The sequence below is a fragment of the Podarcis liolepis genome (genome assembly GCF_965112155.1).
Source record: "Podarcis liolepis genome assembly, chromosome: 5".
In the NCBI taxonomy this organism is placed as follows: domain Eukaryota; kingdom Metazoa; phylum Chordata; class Lepidosauria; order Squamata; family Lacertidae; genus Podarcis; species Podarcis liolepis.
The window spans coordinates 94,362,596-94,388,255 of record NC_139556.1 but is presented as its reverse complement, the minus strand read 5'-3'; the positions used below and the strand labels follow the sequence as shown (position 1 = coordinate 94,388,255).

General features: G+C 47.8%; 1 protein-coding gene across 10 annotated transcripts in view; it reads left to right on the top strand.

Moving 5' to 3' along the window:
* Positions 1 to 25,660, top strand: part of MCF2L2 (MCF.2 cell line derived transforming sequence-like 2) — a 231,571-nt gene that overhangs the window by 33,755 nt on the left and 172,156 nt on the right. For 9 of the 10 annotated variants that reach the window (XM_083503907.1, XM_083503906.1, XM_083503914.1 and 6 more), the window contains 2 exons: positions 9,625 to 9,708; positions 23,662 to 23,776. In XM_083503907.1, coding sequence (XP_083360033.1) covers positions 9,625 to 9,708; positions 23,662 to 23,776 — 199 coding nt within the window. Of the gene's footprint in view, positions 1 to 9,356; positions 9,511 to 9,624; positions 9,709 to 23,661; positions 23,777 to 25,660 lie in introns of those variants that run through there. The other variant, XM_083503912.1, reaches the window with a different exon arrangement.

Genomic DNA, 25,660 nt, shown 5'->3' with positions numbered 1-25,660 from the left:
CTCTGGCGAGGCAGTCCGCAGGCAGGTAGGGTCTCAGCCTGCATACCAGGTGGAGCTGGTAAACAGCCGCCCTGGACACAGATTTGACCTGCGCCTCCATGGACAGCTGTGAGTCCAAAATGACTCCCAGGCTGCGCACCTGGTCCTTCAGGGGCACAGTTACCCCATTCAGGACCAGGGAATCATCCACACCTGCCCGCCTTCTGTCCCCCAAGAACAGTACTCATTCTCACACTGATCAACCACATGCCCGTGGGAAACCCAAGAAGATTTCCCCCTCCTGTGGTTTCCAGCAACTGGCACTCAGAAGCATCGCTGTCTCCCATTTGTGGAGTCAGAGCGCATGGCTACTAGCCGCCCTTTAGTGTTTTTGCCTGGGGACAATGCTGTTGCACTTAGGTCATAGAATCAGAATCATAGAATTGTAGAGTTGGAAGGAACCCCAAAGGGTGATCTAGTCCAACCTCCCGCAGCGGAGGTCCCATAGGCATCTGGTTGGCCCTTGTGAGCAGGGCTGGCCCAAGACATTTTGGCGTCTGAAGTGAACCACAAAATAGCACCCTCCCATCCCACCGCCAGGGAGGATGAGGTGAGTGAAGATCTACAGCAGGAACCAAGAGGGAATAAATATCTACATTGGGAACAAAGGCGGGGGAATCAAATCAACCTTATCGGGTGGCTGACCTGGAAATCAAAGGCTGGCACAGGAGAATTGGGGCCCACTCTGAATCTGGAGCAGCAGGAACAGTAGGCAGGGAAGAAATAAGTCTGGAGGTCCTGCAGGATTGCCCAGTGGCATCTCTCAGCAACCAGTGACCCAGACTTGAGGAAGAGCAGTGGGCCATGGATTTCTATAGCAGACACTGGGTGCCTGTTTTGGGAGCTACCTAATTCCAAGGACAGTTCAAGGACCAGAGTTTTGGGTTCATATTCATGTGGCCAAATGCTTGCTGAATCAAGCTCACCATGCCCTCCTAATGCATCTCAGTCAAAATGTCTTGAGGAGGCCTATCCAAACCCAAGGAACTGCTCTCAAGCGGCTTCCAACGTCCATGGAGAGCCTCAACACAGACAAACGCATGATTCTGCGCTGCAAACCATTCCTCTTGCTGGCTCCTTGGGAATGAGTCACATAATCAGATTATTCCTGTTGATCTTATTAACAAGTTCATTGATCTGTTGTGTGTTTATTCTGAGTCAGTTAACTCTTCTTCTTCTACTTGATTGTAATGACTAAGCTTAAGAGACCAGGCAAAAGATCCATAACGGGGCGTAGCACCGTTTGCCGGCGCCTGGGCAGCTGTGCACACATACGGCAGGTGGGGGCAGAGGATGCTCATTCAGCCCAGGCTGGGAGAGGGCGCAGAGGGTGCTCTTCACCCCCCCGCTCCCCAGCCCTCGCCACCAACGGGCGGGTGCTTGCACACCAGGTGGGGCACAGAGGGCGCATGCCAGAGATCTCTGCGGGTGATGCCTGGTTCACACACACCCCAGATTGTGCACCCAGGGCATCGCCCGCCCTGCCCTACCACGCTAGGCCACTGATCCATGATTAGGAATATTTCGCCTCATTCACTTACCAGGGCAAAGATACTCTCATCAGTTGCCAGTGACATCATCGCTCCTGCTTTGAGCTTTTCTCCCACTGCATTACTTCTCCACCACACAACAGCTGGGCACTGTGGACAGCCAACGCATGCACTCATGTACACACAGTGCACACAGCTACCAGTAGGGAGAACGGGTTGCAGTGAAGCACAGAAAGGGAGCATAGGAAGTGGGTGATGAACCATCAGCCCATAGCTAGGCTGAGTCTCGTGCAGAACAAAGATGTCTCAGTGTTCTGCTGTGGCTCAGCTGGTCTTTAATTAAGCAATAAGGCATTGCCCTGTCAATCGGCTGCACACAGTTCGGTCTTTCTCTCCAGCTGGTCATCTTTCTGGCAGTCATTTGGAGGCCATTAACATATAAATGAGTTTGGTTATGTTGAGGAGCAGGAGGGGGCAGCAGGACAAGATGATATTCGCTGTCGTGCACTTGGCTGGAGTTGCAGTGACCACATGTTCTGCTTCAGAGAGGACAGTCGTCTGTTTGAAGGGCTGTTCAGTCTGAGTCTCATTTAGAAAGCTAAGAAGGGAGAACAGGAGGGGCTTTGAAGATGCCCATCACCGGATAGTAAGACTGAGCAGGTCATGTGGTCACAGCCTTCCCTACTATTTTGAGATCATTGTATTTTTATTTACATTATACTTTGAATTCTAAATTTGCATCTGTACACAACTATACATCAGTACCTGGTTGACAGCTGGAACAGAATGCAAGACTAGATGGGCTTTTGGTTTTATCCAGCACGTTTCTTATTACCGTATTTTTCGCCCCATAAGACGCACCGGCCCATAGGACGCACCTAGTTTTTTGGGGGGGAAATAAAGGAAAAAAAAATTTATTTCCCCCCCAGGTGCGCTGCGCTAATCCCGAAGCTTGGGGCGTGCGAAGCTCAGCGCGCCCCAAGCTTCTGGGTGCCGGCAAGCAGTCCGCCAGCCGTGGGAAAGCCACGCGGCTCTCCCAGGGCTAGCGGACCGCTGCGCTAATCCAGAAGCTTGGGGCGTGCGGAGCTCAGCGCGCCCCAAGCTTCTGGGTGCCGGCAAGCAGTCCGCCAGCCGTGGGAAAGCCACGCGGCTCTCCCAGGGCTAGCGGACCGCTGCGCTAATCCAGAAGCTTGGGGCGTGCGGAGCTCAGCGCGCCCCAAGTTTCTGGGTGCCGGCAAGGTCTCCGCTAGCCCTGGGAGAGCTGGGTCTCCCACAGCTAGCAGATAGCTTCCTGAAGCCTGGAGAGCGAGAGGGGTCGGTGCGTACCGACCCCCCTCGCTCTCCAGGCTTCAGCGAAAGCCTGCATTCGCCCCATAAGACGCACACACATTTCCCCTTCATTTTTGGAGGGGAAAAAGTGCGTCTTATAGGGCGAAAAATACGGTATTTTTTGAAAAAGTTACCATGGGCATATTCCATGGGAATCTCTTCTGCCCTCTTTTTTGCTGACACTTTTCCCTTTTCCGGCTATGTGTATGTGGCCACCATGGTTGCAGCTTCTGCTCCTTGTACAGTGCTTGGGCTGCCCTACTGTTAGACAGAGTGAGACAGCCCCTCAGGTGGCAGATGCTGGGGAGCAGCAATGGCACACACACACACACATATGCACAGAGGCTGTTTTTCCTGAGCCCCCAGCCATTCCCCTCTGTTGGATGATAGAGCCTGCTGCATTCAGGTGTGGTGGAGGAGACATAAAGTAGCAAGCACATAGAGCTGAAGGAGGAAGTTGGAAGAGCGGCTTTCTTTCCCACTTCCTGTTTTGGTTCTTTGTGCTTTTCAAGGCTCAGATTAATTCTGCCATATTTGACTTTTACCTGGATTCCTTGGAAAACTGAAGGGTGTTCACGCATGTGCGCTCTCTCTTTCTGTTTCTGAGGGAGATGGAGGAAGGGGGACCAGAGAGGGTGTCGCCCACAGCACCTGCTCAGAAATCCAGATACGCTCACAGGCCTAAAATGGCCGGTGACCCCTTAGTTTATCAAAATGACCCTTGAGATCCCTTGAATAAATGCCTCCCATTGTCACTGAATTAACCTTCTTCCTCTTCCACTTCCAGCGTCTTCTTCAGAATTGGAAAAAAAAACGATGGAAGGGGGAAATGAGTCTGTGCAAAATAAATTAAACGATAGCGTGCTTAACTTCATTTTAAGAAGGGAATTGGGAAGCTCAGCTGTATAACTCTTTGCTCCAGGGGATTAGATGGTTATCACTTATGCTTCTGAACTGGACAGAAGAGTACTATCAGCCAGATGGGACATGGTAATTGCTTCTTCCTTTTTCTTTAGTAGAAGCAACATTTTTTTCAGTGCCATAGCAAAGCAAGCATGCTAAAAGGTGCTTCACTTCATCTCTGCAAACCTGGTTTTGCAACTGAGCATGCGCTTTACAGGGAGCTACAGCTAATCTTTCACATGGGTTTTATTCAAGGCTGGAATCAGTATCTGGTACCGTATGAGGAATAAATACATTCACAGATTTAAAAACAGGTCTCATTTGTGCAGCACGTTTCTTAGGTGCACATTTACAAGTTCTACAAATGCACACCTTTGAAAAATATAAGACAGTATACAACTTGTCTCTCTGTTTATTCCATTTATGTTGCATCTCGAGGTTGATGAGAGATGTTGATCAGGGAGGTGTGTCTGAAGACGAAGGAACTTATATGCATTGGTGTCTAAGTGGTTATATTATGTATTTTTTGTAACTTTTGTTGTTTTAGTTGCACACTGCTTTGAGATATCTGTGTATATTTAGTGGTATAGAAAAACAGCCTAAATAAATATAGTAAAATAAATATTGCAGCTAGCATTCCAGTTTCCTTTCCATTTTTCTACTTGATGGTTATTTATGATGTCTTTTGTTTGTTTTTTAAGTTGTTGCTGTTTATCAGTTTTGCGCCTTTCACTGATGTAGCTGCTTCGAGCATCTTCTGGCAAGACTCTGTGACCCCAAACACAATATCATAAATCACAGTTCCCGGCTCGCAACTCAGGCTAATTTTACTCTGCCGTTGCTTAAATGCACAGTCAGCAGCTTCCCTGAGCCCTTAATTCCACTGAGTAACTTTTCCATATTAATAAAACACACTATTGTGTATGTATGTGTGTGGCTGGCCTTGATATGTCACTCTTGACGGATTGCATTGAAACACTTAAGCTGTGACAACCCCACATTGTCCCTCCCCTCCCTTGTATTAATTCTTGCACACATTATGATAATCCAGCATGCAGAAGGCGATTTGCTTGCTAAATGACCCAGATTTCCTCTGCGGTCGTATGGTGAGTGGGATAGTAGGACAAAGTAAGGACCTCCTGAACCCTTACATCCCAGCTTAATTGTTGAAATCATCTGGTGAAGCGCTGATAGTTGTCCCCCACGTTACGGAGGCCTGACCAACCTTAGCTAGAAGTCGGATGTTCGGTGTCACCAGCCCTGTGCTATGAAATACTCTTCCGGACGAGATTAGACAGGCAGACTCTCTCTATTAACTTCCGGGTGTCTCTTAAGGATCTTTTTAATGCCCACAGGTCATCTAGTCCAACCCTCTGCAATGGAGGAGTGGCAGTGAAAGATTCTGAAATATACTCAGAGTCGCAAAGTGATTTCATGCTCTTTATTCAGCTCATAGTGGTGAGGAGGAATGAATGAAAGTCCCCTCACAGTATCTGCTTTATATACATTATTTACACAATGGGCTGCACATGATTGGCTAATTCCAGAATTCTACTGTAAGCCAATCAGGTTGTGGATTCACTTCTATCTGGAGCAGGATTGGGTGGTTCCTGCCAACCAGTCATACTGCTGCATTGTTCTAGGACCAATCAGACTGCTGCATTTTGGATCCTATTGTTCTAGGACCAATCACTGCTGCAGTTTGGATCTTATTCAACTCAGTACATAACAGATTCCCTGAGGAATTTGCCAGGCGGACGGTGAGATCAGGGATGAATGAGTGTGCGAAGGACGGGGAGAGCAGGATGGGAAAGGCACCGTCAGGAGTCATGACACGCGTCAGCCTGACAAAGTGGGCAGATTACGGAACAGGACTCTTTACCTGGCAGGCTCCAGTCCCCTAACCCCCACCTGAGAGCCCACCAGCACTGCCCCACATACCTGTTTGGCCTCTTGTCCTGGAAAGAAAAGAGAAAAGGAGCAGCAACAGCTATGACTTCAGTTTGGGGCTGCAGTTAGGAAGGCAGGAAGCTGCTCTATAAATGAGTTATATTCCTGGTCTATCTAGCTCAGTATTTGTTATGTACTGAAGTTCTCACCCTGGGCCAGCAGGGGGATACTGTAGATAGTTATGCAAATGAAGGATCGAAAGTGACCAGTGATTGGATAGTTTTAGAAAGTTGTTACAGTAACAAGGTACTGGAGCTCTATATAAGCAGGCTGACTGAGCCCTTCAGTTCAGTTCTGTTCTGGCCTCTGAATAAAGAAGAGCTGTTTGAAGAATCACTGTGTCGTCTGATATGTTCACCCACAACTTAACAGTATTGTCTACACAGACTGGCAGAGGCGCCAAAAGGTTTCAGACTGGGGATTTCTCCTAGCCCTACCTGGAAAGGCCGGGGATCGAATCTGAGGCCTTCTGCATGCAAATTAGATGCTCTGTCACTGAGCCATGGCACCTTCCTCTATGCTGGATGTGTGAGAGAGAGAGGATGAGAGATGGTGTTTTCAGTTTCTCAGTCTGTCTGGGTCTTCCTCTTCTCTCTGTATGTGTGTGATGGAGAGAGAAGGGGGTTGCATTGCCCACAGGCTCAGTTCCTTGAGAGAGTGCTTGTCTGCTGTGCTCAGTTCTGTCGCCACATTATTTGCTAGCTCGTTTTCTTATTTGAGAGATTTCTGTCCCATCCTTCAGGTAGAACCTTTCAGAGCGGCCAGCAAGGTAGAGTGCCTAGGGGTCTTCTTTTACAGGGAGCAACCCTGTAATTTGAAGGGCTGCCCGATTTAAGTCTGCTTTAAAGAGAGAGCAAGCAGCAATGTGTTATATTTCTGTTTAAATCATTCCACTTAAGAATTATTTCCAAACTTGCATCTGTGTGTATAAATTAGCACAACCAAATTTTATGTAGATTTGTGTCCTTTTTGTGGTGCCACAATTCCTCTTTTTGGGCAATGTGCAAATCCCCTCCACCCCACCCCCACCCCATAACAGGGTTAAGCATGGCAGCAAGATATACCATTAAGGCACCAAAAATGTTACTAAGCATTGTTGTTGTTGTTTAGTCGTTTAGTCGTGTCCAACTCTTCGTGACCCCATGGACCAGAGCATGCCAGGCACTCCTGTCTTCCACTGCCTCCCGCAGTTTGGTCAAACTCATGCTGGTAGCTTCGAGAACACTATCCAACCATCTCATCCTCTGTCGTCCCCTTCTCCTTGTGCCCTCCATCTTTCCCAACATCAGGGTCTTTTCCAGGGAGTCTTCTCTTCTCATGAGGTGGCCAAAGTATTGGAGCCTCAGCTTCAGGATCTGTCCTTCCAGTGAGCACTCAGGGCTGATTTCCTTAAGAATGGATAGGTTTGATCTTCTTGCAGTCCATGGGACTCTCAAGAAGATTCCACCTAAACATTAGGAAGAACTTCCTAACAGTAAGAGCTGTTCGACAGTGGAATTTGCTGCCAAGGAGTGTGGTGGAGTCTCCTTCTTTGGAGGTCTTTAAGCAGAGGCTTGACAACCATATGTCAGGAGTGCTCTGATGGTGTTTCCTGCTTGGCAGGGGGTTGGACTCCATGGCCCTTGTGGTCTCTTCCAACTCTATGATTCTATGATTCTATTCTATTCTATGAGTCTCCTCCAGTACCATAATTCAAAAGCATCAATTCTTTGGCAATCAGCCTTCTTTATGGTCCAGCTCTCACTTCCATACATCACTACTGGGAAAACCATAGCTTTTACTATACGGACCTTTGTTGGCAGGTCTGCTTTGTTGGCCTACTAAGCGTTAGGAGACAACAAAGATGCAGTCAAATGAAAGATCTTCAGTTGGTGCCCAAAATATATCAGTCGTAATGCCCGTCAAGCCTCCCTGGGATGTTTGGGGTGCCACAACTGAAAAGGCTTTGGCACCCACTTTTCTTCTGAAGGGATCTTATTTTTTTAGTTTATTTTTTTAGTTATTGCTTTGCTAGCAGTGTTTTATAGATTGCGGTTGTTTCAGTGAAGACTACTTTGTATGATTTATGCTATATTTGTGATGTTTTATCACGTTCTATCATGCTATTGTTGTTTATTGTTATGGTTTGGCATTCATTTGACTGAAACGCGGCATAGGAGTATAATAAATCAAATCTTCAATGCTCAGGCAGGTACATAATGCATGTGTGTAACATGACGTATAATCTGTGGCTTGGTTCACTATTTCGAGTTATATACCTTGCCCATTTGGGGGGCTCCGTGCTCTCATGCGGGTCACGGAAGACAAACGCCCCGGGTTTGGGCTGCAAAATGTTGGAGGGAATGGATTTGTTTTCTGTTTTCTGACTGTGAAACAGCCATCGGCTGGATTGTGTTGTGGTTTGTCAGGAGCGGATATCTTGTCTGGTACTGATGTCGCTGATATTGCTTGGCGACAGTAATCTGCTTGTAAGCGCATGCAATTCTCGTACACCTAAGATGAACATAACATTTTTCCCGTTAGCTCTCCCCTTAGATGTGGAAAGGGCCTCACCCAGGGACCAGAATTTTTTTGTTCCAAGAGCTGGCAACTCTAACTACTTCATCTTTTATCCTTTCCCTACAAAATTCCTTTGGTTAGGAGGGGAAAGCCTTCAATACCAGGGACTAGTCTATTTTTAGAAGCAACCTCATATGAAATATACGTACAGGAGAGTGGGGAGGGGGAACCCAAGCAAAACCACTCCCATTCCTCCAGCAAGCCTGTTAAGTGTTAGTAATAAAATTTCTCTTTCTCTTTCTTTCTTTCTTTCTTTCTTTCTTTCTTTCTTTCTTTCTTTCCATCAGGCAGATTCTCAGGCAACAGGCATGCAACTGGAATGGCCTTTGAGGCCATTACCATTTTAAAAATATAGCTTAAAGTCATTTCTTGTACTTTATGCCGTGTGTGTGTGTGTGTTCACAATGCCTCCCACTTCCTCCTAGGTCGTGTACTCACTATATCTTTAAAGCACACTCAAAACACATCCTTACCCTCAAAGAATTCTGGGCACTGTAGTTTTCCCTGAGCAGAGCTGCAATACCTAGCATCCCTGAACAAAAATACAGTCCCCAGAATTCTGTGAGGGAAATAATGTGTTTCAAGTTACCGGTACTTTAAAGGTGTAGCGTGTGCACAGCCCCAATGCCAATTACTGAGAGCATAAGCTGATGATTTTGTTTTATTTTTATTTTATTTTGGGGTGGAGGTGGGACATTGGTATAAACCCAAAATATGCATGCAGGGCAGGTGTACACTCCTTCTCCTGGATTAATCAGCCTTGGGGAGAAGTTGAGCTTTCCCCTCCATCAACTGTTGGCATCTCTATTGGCGAGGACTGTACCAGATTTTCAGAAGCCTGGCTGCAGTGGAAAAAGCAGAGAGGAGAGAAGAATTTGTTGGGATCATTGTGCGCTCTGTAACTTTTGAAGAATGAAGTGCTTGTTACTCAGATGGGGGGCAGGCCTGAGTTACCAGCATTTTGCTCAAAAATAGGCAGTGCTGTTTCAAAGGACTGAAAAGGGGCTTTATCTCACGCCTGGACTTAATATAGTCCATGAAGCTCATCGCCCTCAGCTACACTGCGATCAGCACTGGCAAAGGCTCCGTTTATGAAGAGCCCGTTTCTGCAAAACACAAGAGGACAAATGCTGAAAGCAATCAGCCTGGAGATGGGACTCTTCTGTCGACGGCACGCCACAAGTGTCTGTGCCGTCAAGAGTCATATGACCAAATGAAAGCCTATGGTCAAGTCGAAAAGGTCTCTTTCTTTGCGTTGCTGTGGAGATCTGCAAGAGAGCTTCTTCCCAGTTAACTGACTGGAGGTTTCCCTCATTTCCACCACTCACTCTCTCTCTCTCTGTTTTTTGCGCAGATGAAATCATGCAACAGGAGATCAGGCCTCTCGTTGCTGTGGATATCATAGAACAGCTTCACCGGCAGTTTGCTATCCTGTCAGGTAAGGGTTGGGATTCATTTGTTTTATAGCTTTTGGTAAAACACACCCCTTTAATTGCCCGTTGACAGCTAACCAGGAGAAGCTCTGTCGCAGCTGCTAGGTAGGGGCAGGGGCAAAATTGGGTTTGGTTTGCATTTCAATGCAAACCTACCCAATTCTGTACTTCCTGAAACACCATTCAAATTCAGTTTGTCATAGGTGACCGGGATACATGAGCCGAAACACAGATATCAGTTGATGTTCAAGTGCCTGTGAATTTCATAATGCAGTTCCCCAACCAAAAAAAATGTACCCAGAACAGCATATGTTTGGGGGTAAGCAGGTGTAAAAACCCACGCTGGTGGAAATAAAATAGAACAATGCATTATATTGGGGAAATTGCTTGTAAAAATATGTATATTCGGCAGAATTGCATTAATATGTGCATACTAGAAGAGAAGGACCCTAAAATGTAGATGAATTTTTGTGAGGCCCTTGTTTTAAAACATTATAAATTGATGTAATAATGTGGGTGGGGGAGGGAGGCTAATGGTTTGTTTTGTCATTGTTTTTATTATGTATCTGAGATCTACAGACAAAGGGCAGTATAATAATAATAATAATAATAATAATAATAATAATAATAATAGTAACAACAACAATACAGAAATGTGAAAAACTGTCCCTACAACCAAAGTCCTAGGTCTCTTGAGCCTCATACCCTAAGATTTAGGGAAAGGGCCTGGGAGTTCTAGAATGGGGAGAAGAACCCAGGTTTCAGCTGAGCAGGTGAGTTGCTTCTTCTTCTTCTGTTTAACAGAAGAATTAGAGGTGAGGATGAGTTGCAGCGAGTGTGGTGTAAATGTGCCTCAACCTTTCCTCATAAGGCTCAGTTTCCAGACCCTTGAGCATCTTGGTCGCCCTCCTCTGCTTACATCCCAGCTGGTCCATATCCTTCAGAAACTGCGGTGCCCAGAATTAATGTATTATTATATTAATATTTAAATGTATGTATGTTTCTAATGTACACAAAGCCTCTGTGAAAAAGATGTATAGCTGGAAGTTAGAGTGAAGCTGTTGCTAAAGCCTTGGTAGATTTTATTGTTTTTATGCCAGGAGAAAAAGGGAATGGCAACCCACCCTCTTCCCATTTCAACATCTTGTAATAACAGCCTGGAATTATGTGCAAATGAGTCCAGTGTGCAGTCTGCACCTATGTGACTGATCCCATTATGCACACCAGGAGCTTCTGAGACAAACTGTCACCAAAGATATTAGAGGGGATTTCGTTTCCTTGGCTAGCTTTCTTTCCTTTTGCCTTGGAAGTCGGCTTAGTGCCCTGTTTTCCCCTTCAACGGAAAAAGGGAAAGCCATATATATATATAGCCGGGATGAATGGATCTAGAGCTCGCTCTATCTGCTAAAACCCAGAACTGGAACGCCCAGAGCTCAAAAGCCTAAAAACCATGTTTTCACAAAGGATTTCCACATTTTAGCCCAAATCTGAAAGTGCAGGAAGCAGTGGTGGAATCAGAAAGGAAGGGACCAAGATGCATGTCCTTTCTTCTGTTATGATGTACTCTTCTTGATGGTATACTCTTCCCTCACTTGAGAAGCAGTCAGTTCCAGGGGCAGCTGTAAAGCCTCAGCTTCCTTGTGAAAAAAGAATCCCAGAGACTTGGGACCGTGTCAGCAATATCTGCTTGCAGACCGGGCAAGTGCGAAGTATGCCGACACACACACAAGCAGTGTTGGTCCTAGGTGTAAGCACACTGGAATATCCCTGCCAGGTTGTACCAAAAGCCTGTCTAGTCGAGCATCCTCTTTCCCATAGTGGTTAGCTGAATGCCCCTGGGAAGGCCACAAACAGGGCACCAGCGCAATAGCCATTCCCAGCACCTGGCATCGAGAGGCATGCTGCCACTAATCCTGGACTTCGTATTTGGCCATCATATCTAATAGAGCAATAGCACTGTAGAGTTGGTCATCCAGTCCAGCTCCCTGCAATGCAGGAATCACAGTTAAAGAATCCCTGGTGAATGGCCATCCAATCTCTGTTTGAAAACCTCCAATGAAGGAGAATCTACGGCCTTCCGAGAGAGTCTGTATTTTCCCTTGGAGCAACAGAAAGTAAGGGCCATAGTATTAATAGTAATAGTAATAGTAATAGTAATAGTAATAGTAATAATATTACTATTACTATAATTTCTCAAAGGACCTGTTGATGGCATTTTACCACTGTACTGTTGAGAGTGTATTAACTTATGGTCTGTGTGTGTGGTTTGGGGGCTGCACGGTCAGGGGAAAAAACAATGCTGTCCAGGGTTGTAAAGACTGGATCAAATCTATGCTTCCAGGTGCCGTAAGAAAGCTGCAGGATAGTGCACACCCTGGAAATGATCTCTTTCAGCTTCTACCTTCTGGAAGAAGGTACAGGGTTATAAAGACTAGGACTAGCCGCCAGAGAAACAGTTTCTATTCAAATGCGATCTTGGTTTTAAACGCAGTTTAAGGTAGTCTCTATGGAAGTATACTGTATTTAATTATGGGGTATCAGAGTTTTTAGGAGGCTAACCAGGCTGGGATAGCTGGGATAGCAGGCTAGTTGGTTTCTGAATGTCTGATGTAGATTTTTTCAATTTCATTGTTCTGTATGGGACAACGACAATAAAATTATCGTATCGTATCAACATTTGTATACCACCCTATACCTGCAGGTCTCAGGGTGGTTACAATATGAAAACACAAAATACACAATAAAAATAAAAACAAGAACAACCCAATAATCTCCCCACTCCTCAACACATTTTAAAAGGGCCTTGGATGTCAATCAGCCAAACGCCTGGTTAAAGAGGAACATTTTTGCCTGGTTCCTAAAGGTGTACAGCATCGTTGGTGTTATGTAGTGTAGTTTCACCCTGGGCCAACAGGGGGATACTGTATATAGTTTTCACTCAGGTCTGTAGATAGTTTTCACTCAGGTCCGCGTCAGTTATTTTAGGCGGGAACTCTGGGCTGTTGTGGTTACAATGTTGACAGCCGGCTGCCTATAAATACAGGCCGGCTGAGCTGTTCGCAGTCAGTTCTATTCCAGCTTACCATAATAAAGAGCTACTTGAAGAAATCGCTGTGCCGGCTGCTATGTCAACCCATGACTTAACACTGGCGACGAAGGTGGGATAGATGGACATCAGAGCACAGCCAGATGCGGCCAGCCTCTGAACTGAGCTGAATCACTGAGCTGAATCACAGAGCGAAATCACTGGGCAGAACCAATTCAGAGCTGACTGTTCTGGCTAGAGCACTGTGTTCCATCCATCGCCCTTCACGCCGGCATCGGAATCATGGCTTCACTTGTGCCTCTACCGCCGTTTGCGCCAGCCTCTGAATCATGGGACTCCTACCTCGCTCGGTTCGACTGCTACCTCCAAGCCAACGAGCTGACAGCAGTATCAAAGGATCGGAAGCGGGGCCTATTCCTCAGCCTCTGTGGGCCTGAGGTGTTTGAGACGGCCCGAGCATTGGTTGCGCCTGAAGCAGTCCAGGCAACACCATGGGACACGATCCAAGAGAAGCTCCGCAACCACTACGCACCAAAGCCGTCCAAGATTGCTGCCCGCCATGCGTTCTACCACCGGAACCAGGCAGAGGGGGAGTCAATCAACAACTACACCACCGCCCTGCGACAGGCTGCAATGCACTGTGAGTTCCGAGACTTAGACGATGCCCTGATGGATCGAATCGTCTGCGGGGTCCGGGACATCCATCTGCAACGGCGTCTCCTAGCCAAGCCAGACCTCACGCTACAGAAAGCCATTGAGGAGGCTGTGGCCTCAGAAGCTGCTGAACGCTCCGCCCAGGAGATCCGCAAGTCCAGCAGCCCGCGTCTTGCTAGGGAGCCAGTTCCGGTGCATCATGAAGAGGCCAGCAGTGAGGAGGCATCCTCCAGTGAAGACGATGACGTGCACCAGACAAAGCGGGAGCGCAGGAAGTTCCAACAGAAGTCCAAGGGCCAACCGGAATGTGCTGGCTGCGGAGGCAACCATTCCCGTGCCAACCGGGGGGCATTCCGTTGCCGCCGGTTGCAGTTCGGGGTGAGTGTGGCTCCTGGCATCTTCCAAAGCCTTATGGAGCGTCTCCTGCAAGGGCTTCCGGGCGTGGTACCATATTTTGATGACGTCTTGGTGTCTGCAGACTCACACCAGCAGCTGTTCGAGCGCCTCCGTGCCGTGCTGACCAGGTTCCAGGAGGCCGGGCTCAAGGTAAAGAGGGAGAAGTGCCAGATCACCGTTCCACAGGTAGAGTTCCTGGGCTATCTTATCGACGCCTCCGGTCTTCATCCAACCACATCCAAGATCCGCGCTATCCAGCAGGCCCCCACCCCAAAGAACAAAACGGAGTTGCAGGCATTCCTGGGGCTGCTGAACTTTTATAACATGTTCCTGCCCCACAAAGCCACAGTGGCTGAGCCTCTTCACCGACTCCTTAGCACTAAGACGCCTTGGGCCTGGGGTCATCGGGAGACGGCGGCCTTCAACGCGGTCAAGGCTCTCCTTTCTTCAGACAGTGTGCTGGTACAGTACAGTGAATCCAGGCCGCTGGTCCTAGCCTGCGACGCCTCACCTTTTGGCATCGGTGCTGTCCTTAGTCACCGTTTTCCAGATGGAAGAGAAGCACCGCTCGCCTACTTTTCCAGGACACTATCTCCGACGGAACGGAATTACAGCCAGCTCGACAAGGAGGCATTGGCACTTGTGGCTGGAGTGAAGAGGTTCCATGAATACCTCTATGGCAGAACTTTTGACCTCATCACTGACCACAAGCCACTCCTGGGCCTCCTCGCCGGTGATCGTCCAACTCCACCGGTCCTCTCACCACGCATGCTGCGATGGACTGTTTTCCTGGCTGCCTACCACTACCGGCTCATCCATCGCCCGGGGAAATCGATGGACCATGCCGACGCCCTCAGCCGTTGCCCTCTTCCAGCATTTGTGGAAGACCCGGCTCCAGCTTCATCGCTCCTTCTGATTGAGGATCTTCCGGCAGCGCCTGTATCGGCTGCCACTGTGGCCTCCGCATCTGCCCAGGATCGCACCATCAGCCGGGTGCTCAACTGGGTGTGGAGGGGGTGGCCACAAGGGCCTTTTGCATCGGAGTTCCAGCCCTTCGCAACCAGACAACATGAACTCTCAGCTCATCGCGGCTGCCTGCTGTGGGGAGACCGTGTCGTGATTCCCCAGGGACTCCGTCAGCGCGTCCTGGAGGCTCTGCACGTTGGCCACCCGGGAATTGTCAAAATGAAGGCGTTGGCTCGGTGTTACGTCTGGTGGCCTAATATGGACGATGCCAACACTGCCTGGGTGTCCGCCTGTCAAGCGTGCCAGGAGTCGAGGCCTGCACCACCGGCAGCTAAGGGACACACCTGGGAGACGCCAAAGACACCCTGGTCGAGGGTGCACATCGATCTGGCTGGCCCCTTTCACGGCCGGACCTTTATGGTAGTGGTGGACGCCTATTCCAAATGGCTGGAGGTCGCCCTGATGCCCTCCACCACTACCGAAGCTGTCATCCGGGTGCTGTGAGGCCTGTTTGCAACGCATGGGTGTCCTGATGTCCTTGTCTCTGACAACGGACCGCAGTTCACGTCAGGCACGTTTGAGCGGTATCTTTTGGGACTGGGCATCCGCCATGCCCTAACGGCACCCTTTCATCCATCCAGCAACGGGCAAGCGGAAAGAATGGTGCGCTCGACAAAAGAGGCACTGGCGCGCCTGGACCGGGGAGACTGGCATGAGCGGGTCGCCGAATACTTGTTCGTGCAACACATCACCCCTCATGCGGCCACAGGGAGGAGTCCTGCTGAACTGCTTATGGGCCGCCGCCTCAGGTCACCGCTCGACCGGCTACACCCAGACTTTGCCGTGGCTGAACCCCCAGGCTGTGCCAACGCACCACGGTCATTTGTCCCAGGAAACCAGGTCTTTGCCCGGAACTATGTGGGGGACATCCCTTGGGTGCCAGCCACAGTAGTGGGAGTCACGGGACCTCGCTCGTACCAGGTGGCACTCGAAGACGGACGCTTGTGGCGACGGCACATAGACCAGCTTAGGCGCAGGGTTGGGGACTTGGACACTACCGAGGTGCCCCCAACTGTGCTTGCGGCTCCAGAAGAGACACGTACAGATGGCGAGGCCCCACCTACACCTCCCTCGCAAACTGCCAGCGTGGAGCCGAACCAAGCCGTTTCAGAACAGACTCAGACCACTCCACTTGCGGAGGCTCCACCCACAGCAGCGGATCCAGGGGAGTTGGTTCCAACGCCACCTAGGGTCGCACCACAGCCTCAGCGAGAACTGTGTGGCCCTCCGGACTTGGCTACCAGTCCCCGGCGGTCTGGCAGATTTTCCAAGCGCCCAACTTATTTAAAGGACTATGTTGTTGGACAGGTATCACTGTTGGTCTAAGTATGGGAAATGTAACCGATATGCTTTTGTGCTTAATTGAACCATTACGCGTAGTGCTGTATATAAGGAAACCATTACGATTGTAACTAACGCCTTATCTCGGTGGGGAGGGGTGTTATGTAGTGTAGTTTCACCCTGGGCCAACAGGGGGATACTGTATATAGTTTTCACTCAGGTCTGTAGATAGTTTTCACTCAGGTCCGCGTCTGTTATTTTAGGCGGGAACTCTGGGCTGTTGTGGTTACAATGTTGACAGCCGGCTGCCTATAAATACAGGCCGGCTGAGCTGTTCGCAGTCAGTTCTATTCCAGCTTACCATAATAAAGAGCTACTTGAAGAAATCGCTGTGCCGGCTGCTATGTCAACCCACGACTTAACAGTTTGTATGCAAGAGTGATTTGTGGGCATTGATAGCCTTATTCTCTTCAGAATTTGTCTGATCCTCCTGTAAAACCTTCTAAGTTGCTGTGCCTCACTAATCTTGTGGGGGCAGTTTCAATAGTTTAGCTATGCACTGTGTGAAGAAGCCCCTACCTCCTTTAGCCTTCTGGCTCACCTGAGTTCCAGGGAGTGGGCAACTTTACTGTCCATGAATTTCTGAATGAGTCGTGAGACACAATGCTTATGGGTATAATTCATTTTGCCAGAGATTCCAGACTCTTTTGCAGTTTCAGAGGAAAGGTGTCCCTTTTTTCATTTTAAGGCAGCGGTGGGGAACCTCAGGCCTGCAGACATAACTAGTGCCCGCCACACCTCCCTATTTCATCCGTAAGGCTGTTATAGCTAAGCCATGACAGCTTCCCCTTCCCCTGACATAATATATTTGCCAAATTGGAGTTTGCAGGCACCAGCAATCAGCTGATTGGCAGCACCTTCAAAGTCCCTTGCACAGCATTTTGCAAGCACGGACAAACAGCTGGTTTTTGGTACTTGCGTAGCACTGTGGATGGTGCTTTGCAAGCCCCGGTGATCAGCAGATTGTCTGGGCTTGCAAAGCACCGTCCGCAGAGCTATAGAAGTCCTGCATTGGGGCACATGGTTTTAAACTGTGGAGACAAAAACAGGTTACCTGTCAGACTTGACCTGTGAGCTCTGGTAAGGGAGAATAATTATCCTGATCCTCAGCCATTGTGAAAGGGATCTGTACCTTTTATACATTTTACCCCCATAGCCATAACTCCCCTGGAATGTCCTTTTTAGTAAAATACATGGGAATCACTACTATAAGTAATCTACTGTTGATATTTGAGCAAAGGAAATCAAATCCGTTTTTGTTTTTTTAAAGTGCATTATGCCTTTAGGAATCTAGAAAACAAAAGATGTAGATGACTGCAGGTTTCTGACCGTTGAGAAATCTGCAGGAATTTGCATAATCTGAGCACAATAAGCACTGCAGCAAAGCTCGTTTTAATTCATTTCCCCCTAAGACAGGCAGAGAGAGACAAATGAGAGAAGATTGAGGTTTGACAGCTGCGTGATCTGCTTCCTCCATCAGCTATCGTTGATGGACATCTTTTGTTAACTGGCTAGATGCAGAGAGCGATCTGAGAAGCTGCTTTGCTAAATGTGTCAATTTAGCTCCGGGCCTTGGTCCTGGGTGCGAATGCCAGTTCAGCCTAGGTGATGGCTAAACTGTTTTGGCCAACATGCCAAAGATAAATTCTGAAGTCTGAGCTGAGGTAATGCCACTGTGGAGCGGGCAAAAGACTCAGGCTTTGCCTGCATTGGTGACCCATGTAAAAGACCCCTGGATGGTTAAGTCCAGTCAAAGGCGACTATGGATTTGCAACGCTCACCTCGCTTTCAGGAAGATGGAGCCAGCGTTTGTCCACAGACAGCTTTCTGGGTCATGTGGCCAGCATGACTAAACCGCTTCTGGCGCAATGGGACACTGTGACGGAAGCCAGAGCGCACAGAAACGCCGTTTACCTTCCCACCACAGCGGTACCTATTCATCTACTTGCACTGGCATGCTTTTGAACTGCTAGGTTGGCAGAACAGAGCAATGGGAGCTCACCCTGTCGCAGGGATTCGAACCGCTGACCTTCTGATTGGCAAGCCCAAGAGGCTCAGTGGTTTAGACCACAGCGTCACCCGCGTCCATATATATATGTCTGTGACCATGTAAGGGCTTATCCACTCTTACCATTTGACCCACACTTTCCAGGCACAGCTCCATGTCCAAGCATGTTTGGGGGTTATTTTTTGCCCCAGAGCCTTCCCCGAGAAAACCTGCTGTGACCCATCTCTGCCTCTTGGCCATCTTCCCCTCCAGCCTTGGAGTCTGAATTGCTCTCTGCCACAGCCTCTCTCCTGCTCACTAAGCCTTGGTACATCTTCAGATTCTGACACCTTCTCCTCCCAGTCCTTCTCCCTCTTCTCCCCATCACTTGATGGGCTCCGAGCCTTCTTCCCTGGGGAGTTCCCCACCAGGTACCTCCCACCACTCCTTGGCCCCCAGCCATGACAACAAGGGCCCTAGGTAACTCAGAAGCTCAGCTTCTACAGAAATTTTTCCTGTGTGCTAATCAAGAGATTAATATGTATGTGTTTGTAACAGTAAGAATGCTTTGTGAGAGAAAGTTAAGAAGAGCAGCAACAATAACTGTTGTTGCTGTTGACGTTATTTTTCTCTCACCCTGAGGGGCCCATGGCAACAAACAACTAAACAGTGAAAGTAATACAATATTTTAAAAAATATTTTGAAATGGAGGAATCAAGTATATATTTGCGTGGCTCTTTCTAAACTGAACAGTTACATGAGAGTAAGGGCAGCAAAACAAAGATGAAATTGATTTTTGGTAGAACACAAACCCTTTACTGGATTTTGGCAGAGCGTAGCTCTTGCTTCTGTCAATGTGCACATTTATTTAGGTTATTATAATGTTAAATTTATTGGGCTGTGTCCAGCATTAGCCATGTCAAGTCCATTGGAAATAGTGGTCACAGCCAACTTGGTGCCACTAATTTCAAGGGATCTGCTCTTGAGTACAATTTTGCATTTAGAACATTCCTTTTTAGTGTTATATAAAGGCACCTCTCTGCTTTGTAATTATCAAGGTGTGCGTGAATAACACAAGTATGATCCATTCCTGATCTTTTGCATTTCCCATTCCCCTCCCCCGGGCACAACATTACCTGTCTTCTCCACAAGGTGTCACTGATTCCCCTGCCTCTGAAGGTTTTTTGGCACCAAAGCCATTTCGCTGCCATACGTCTGCTCCACATATAACAATCTTCCCCATGTGAAAACACTCTCCTGCAAGAAATAGTGTCAAACCATTGTGCAGATGTGGGGTCTGCGCATTCATGTGTTTAACTGCAGGCACACACGGCTATGCACAGGCTAAGAAACTATGGCCAGTCATGCTTCCTCAGGGCATATGCTAAGTGTAAATGTGTGAAATCTTCACATGGGGAGCATGTTCAAATGTACTGTATGATCCGATTTGAAGTCAGATCATCTTTGGCTGTTTTGTTGTTGTTTAGTCGTTTAGTCTGTAGCTTCTTGTCCCACATAGAGATTTCTCAGGAGACAGATGAGGTGATCAGGCACTCCCATTTCTGTAAGAACTTGCCATAGTTTGCTGTGGTCGACACAGTCAAAGGCTTTTGCATAGTCAATGAAGCAGAAGTAGATGTCTTTCTGGAACTCTCTAGCTTTCTCCATAATCCAGCGCATGTTTGCAATTTGGTCTCTGGTTCCTCTGCCTCTTCTAAATCCAGCTTGCACTTCTGGGAGTTCTCGGTCCACATACTGCTTGAACCTTCCTTGTAGAATTTTAAGCATAACCTTCCTAGTGTGTGAAATGAGTGAAATTGTGCGGTAGTTGGAGCATTCTTTGGCCCTGCCCTTCCTTGGGATTGGGATGTAGACTGATCTTCTCCAGTCCTCCCAGCCTGCTATCGTCCATTGGGAAAATATATGCCCGTTTTTTGCTGGCAAGGTTGATGAAGTGGTCAGTTGAGGCTGACCTGATTGGGCATGAGCAAGCTGGATTTAGATCAAACCGTTCCACAACAGACCAGGCAATTATTCTTTATCACTTAGCCCGGAAATACTCGACACCTCGACGGGGCCAACTTTGCGCAGCCTTCATAGATTTGAAAGCTGCGTTTGATAGTATTCCGAGGCAATTACTATGGGATAAACTTGCCTGCTGGGGAATAGACAGAAGGCTCCTGTGGCTTATCTCCCAACTTCATGCCGGGTCCGTGGCCAGGGTAAGAATATCCCCTGCTGGAGACCTAACTAACCCAGTGCCAGTAAATAAGGGTGTACGCCAGGGTTGTATTTTAGCACCTCTTCTTTTTAACTTATTTATCAGTGATATGAGGAACCCATTAATCGACTCACAAAAAATTATCCACACCCCCCGTATAGCAGATTATCGTTGTCCTTTACTTCTCTATGCAGATGATGCGGTACTACTCTCCTACTCCAGAGTGGGTTTAAGGAGGGCACTAAAGATTTTTGTGTCATATTGCCATTCTAATCATCTGTCTATCAACCATTCCAAGTCCAAAGTACTGATATTTTCAAGGAGTCGAAAATTATATTCATGGAAATTGGAGGGCACGAAAATCGAACAAGTACATAAATTTAAATATTTAGGAATTTATTTTCAATATAATTTAGGGTGGAAAGCGCACGTTGAATATCTTCAAAACAAGACAAAAGCCCTATCACACTCCCTCCTCCGTTTTTTCTACTCTGAGGGGGCCTTATTCATCCCTGCGGCCTTGAAAGTGTATAGCATCAAAGTGATGGCCACAATGGCCTATGCTGCACCTTTATGGGCTGCCTTTGCAAACCTCTCACCTTTAGAGTCGCTTCAAAGCCAATTCTTACGCCGACTTTTAAAACTACCAACATGCGTAAGTAATGCGGCTATTCGCTTAGAAATGAAGATCCCCTCAGTGGAGTTAGTTTTATGGAGGAGAGTTTTGATTTATTGGATATCCCTATGGCATAAACTCCCGAACCACTATCTCATTCAAAGCATGTGGCGGGATGACTTCACAAATTTGTGGTCAGGAAAAATCCATGCCAAATTGCTGTCCTATGAGATCTCGCCCACGGAATTGCTCAAACTGGATCTAAACGCGGCAAAAAGGTGTATAAATCAAAGGCTGGATGATGTGGAGCTATACCAAAATTTCTTAGCTGGTGGTGGAGCCTGCTCGCCGTTAAATCTCGGCATAACCCCTATCTATCGTGCTCCGTCCTACTTAACATCGCTTATAGCCGCATCTCACCGATATGCCTTCATTAGAGCCAGGTTCAATGTTTTTCCAACAAACGTGCTGAGACATAGATTCACTAAGGGCCAAGTCCCTTCAATGTGTGCTTGTGAAATGAAAACATCTGAATCTTTACATCATGTTATGTTTATCTGCCCTATGTACAGTTCAGCTCGTGCTAGTATACTAAACTCCATAATCCAGCCTATGGCTGACAAACCAGTAGACCTACAGCTTGCCTGGGTTCTTCAAGATGTAGATTCTTATATTACTCTACAGGTTGCTAAATTCCTAACAGCCGTCCTCTCGTACAAGAGACGGAATGGAATGTTAGCTGATTATTGATAGTTATAAGAATTTTTGATAATGACATCAGATATTGATTTTAGCGTAGTGCCTAAATTTTTAACTTTAATCTTAAATTTTTTGTTTTGATTTGCCAATATTTGTCCTTGTGAGCTGTGAATTGTGCTATATTACTTGAGGCTTGTACGAGACCGCTGTTTTATTTGATTTGTTTTGTGTGTTGTGCTTTATGATGGGCGTAAAGCCGAATAAACATTTTGATCATGACTCCAGTCCTCTGGCCACTGCTGAGTTTTCCAAACTTGCTGGCATATTGAGTGTAGCACCTTGACATCATCATCGTTTAAAATTTAAAATAGTTCAGCTGGAATACCATCACTTCCACTGGCCTTGTTATTTGCAGTGCTTTCTAAGGCCCATTTGACTTCACTTTCCAGGATGTCTGGCTCAAGGTCAGCAACCACACTACCTGGGGTGTACGAGACATCCATATCTTTCTGGTATAATTCCTCTGTGTATTCTTGCCACCTCTTCTTGATGTCTTCTGCTTCTGTTAGGTCCTTATGACTTTTGTCCTTTATTATGGTAATCTTTGTATGAAATATTCCCTTTCCTATCTCCAATTTTCTTGAACAGATCTCTGGTTCTTCCCATTCTGTTGTTTTCCTCTATTTCTTTGCATTGCTTTGGCTGTTAAATGCGCTCAAATACAGGCAGAATTGGGGTGGGTGTTTCCTGTATTTGCATTTTTCATTTATGTCTATAGGTAGATGCATGGAATTTATATACCAGCTTAAGTGCCATGGCTTCCCTCCGCAAACCCTGGTAACTGTAGCTTGATAAGGAAACTGATCACTAGGGATGCAGGAGAAATTCAGTGTGTTTCGCATTCTGCGCCAACAAATGCCTCTACAGTCATACCTCGGGTTACAGACACTTCAGGTTGCGTTTTTCCGGGTTGTGGACCGCCGAAACCCGGAAGTACCAGAACGGGTTACTTCCAGGTTTCGGCGGTCACACATGTGCAGACACGCTAAATCACGCTTTGTGCATGCACAGACGTGCCGAATCGCAACCCGCGCTTGTGCAGACGCGACGCTGCTGGTTGCAAACGTGCATCCCGCACGGATCACGTTCACAACCCAAACGTCCACTGTATACAAACAGAAACCTGATAGTTGTTACCCCGCCCCTTATAAAAATTGCTTTAGAAATGAGACATTTTGGAGTGGAGAAGTAGCAGGCGGGGCTTAATACTCCACCCCTCCCCCCCAAAAAATCCTCTACTCCAAATTGCCCCCCTCCAAAAATGGCTTTTTGCTGAAGAATAGGAATGGGCTGTCAAGGTTCAGTTAAATGAGTTTCCATGTAAGGTGTGGGGGGGGTGACTTCATGGGGATTCATTTTGTACAGGTGGCTGGGAGCGGGGGCGGGGAAGGGGTACAGAAAGAGATAGAAAAGGGATTATGAGAGGGGGTGAGGGAGAGAGTGGGGTGCTAAGAAATTTTTTGGCTCCAGCCTTGCCCACTGCCATTATCTGGCTCCTGGTAGATTATTTCTAAGGGAATGTGGCCCTTGACAGAAATAAAAGTTGTTCCAACGGTGAGGTGTGTATACGGTCATGATCCCTTTTCCCAGCTGAAACAGAACCTTAGTAATGCACTTGACTGCATTTGCTTTCGTTGGTCTCTTACCATGCTTGCCCTCATCTCCTTCCCTGTAAGCACTTACCGGTATATTATACGTTCCTCAGACAGGATAATTCACCCCAGGAGCAAACTTCCAGGGCACTGCAGTCGATTCATAAATAATAATCAGAAGAGTTATTGGCTAGTGGGAAAAGTTGATGTATGTTGTTTTCGTTTTGTGAATGACACCAATTTGATGAAACGCTGTTGGCAGGGGAGAATTGACCGCTGTGATCTGTATTTAGCCCACTGAGGTCCCCTCTCTCTTGCAGGAGGAAGAGGGCAAGATGGTGCCCCCATCATCACCTTCCCTGAGTACGCAGGTTTCAGCGAGATCCCTGATGAAGATTTTCTGAACGTCGTGACGTATTTGACTAGCATCCCCAGGTATGTCTGACCGCCAGTCTCCTCGATGGCTTGTGGGCCCAAATTAGCTCACCGCTTTCTCCAGGGCAAGCCCAAATGAACACCTTACGGCACCTCCCATTTTGGCGTATTTCCCCTCTGACACCCAAAACCCACACAGCCTAGGGCAGGGGTCAGCAACCTTTTTCAGCCGCGGGCCGGTCCACCGTCCCTCAGACCATGTGGTAGGCCAGACGATATGTTGAAGGAAAAAAATGAACAAATTCCTATGCCCCACAAATAACCCAGAGGTGCATTTTAAATAAAGGGACACATTCTCCTCATGTAAAAGCATGCTGATTCCTGGACCATCCATGGGCCAGATTGAGAAGGTGATTGGGCCACATCTGGCCCACAGGCCTTAGGTTGCCTACCCCTGGCCTAGGGTGCTGGCCTGGGAACTGGGAGTCCAGGGTTCACATCCCCACAATGCTCACTGGGTGGCCGTGGGCCAGTCACTGCCTCTCAGCCTAGCCCACCTCACAGGGCTGTTGTGAGGATACAAACGTATGCCCCCTGAACATGAGCTCCTTGGAGGAAAAGTGGGGTTTAAATATAATACTAAATAAATGAAATAAAAGTAATTTTCATATGTGATTCTCCCTTGGGGAGCTTGGTTTATAGTGAGTAAAAAAACAACAACTATTGGGGTGAATTCTGCCTATATCTTTTGTGAGAGGAGAATTGTGTAATTGAACAAATGTCAGATTGAATATGGCATTTGTGTATAAATATATCCCCGTATACATATTTGGCAATGCAATTGAGGAACATAACCACCCAAGGAGCTTCATTTGAGGAAGAAGTATTGTTGATGAGCTTTGCGTATAGCATTTATAAAATCAAAATTTGGAAGAGGCTGAGTTTGTTGCTGGTGAATGTGGGAGCCGCCTTTGCAATTTCTGTGTTTACGTATTTGATAACACACTTTGGAGCTACGTTAACGGTTTCTGCAACTTTACCTGCTGTGGAGCTTTGGTGTGTTGTGCAATTTAATGTGCCCTGTAAGTGTAGCTGCGTGTTAATGCATGCAAGACGCGAGGCTGTCACCGAAAAAATGTATCTCCATGTTGAGTTATTCCTTGCAAATGTGTAGAATCACCTCATAGAATCATAGAGTTGGAAGGGACCACGAGGGTCATCTAGTCCAGCCCCCTGACATGCAAGAATCTTTCACCCCACATGGGGCTCAAACCCACAAGCCTGAATTTAAGCCTCATGCTCTACCAACTGAGCCAGTGGCGTAGCGTGGGGGGGTGTAGGGGGGGCCGGCCGCACCAGGCGCAACATCTGGGGGGGGCGCTCACACTCGCAGCTCTCTGCCCCTACCTGGCTCACTCACTCTCTCTCACTGCAGTGCTGGCTGTGCGAATCCGATCCAAGCCGCTGGGTCACCGCCCACTGTGGGGGGGGGGTGCCAGGCGTGCGGTGCGGAGAGAGAGCGAGGGACTATCTGGAGGAGGGACAGTGCAGCGGCCGCCCAGCGCAGCGCTGAGCGCAGGAGAGAACCACACCAGACCAGACCAGGCAGCAGCAAGAAGAAGCTGGCAGCGGCGGCAGGTTAGGGGTTAGGGGGCGCAAATTACTTGCCTTGCCCCGGGTTAGGGGGCGCAAATTACTTGCCTTGCCCCGGGTTAGGGGGTGCAAATTACTTGCCTTGCCCCGGGTGCTGACAACCCACGCTACGCCGCTGAACTGAGCTATCCCAGCTTTGGAGAGCTGGTATAGTGTAGCGGTTAGAGTGTGGGACTAGGACCTGGGAGAGCAGGGTTCAAATCCTGACACAGCCATGAAGCTCACTGGGTGACCTTAGGTGAGTCCCTGCCTCTTAGCCTAACGAATGTCACAGGGTTGATGCGGTGATTA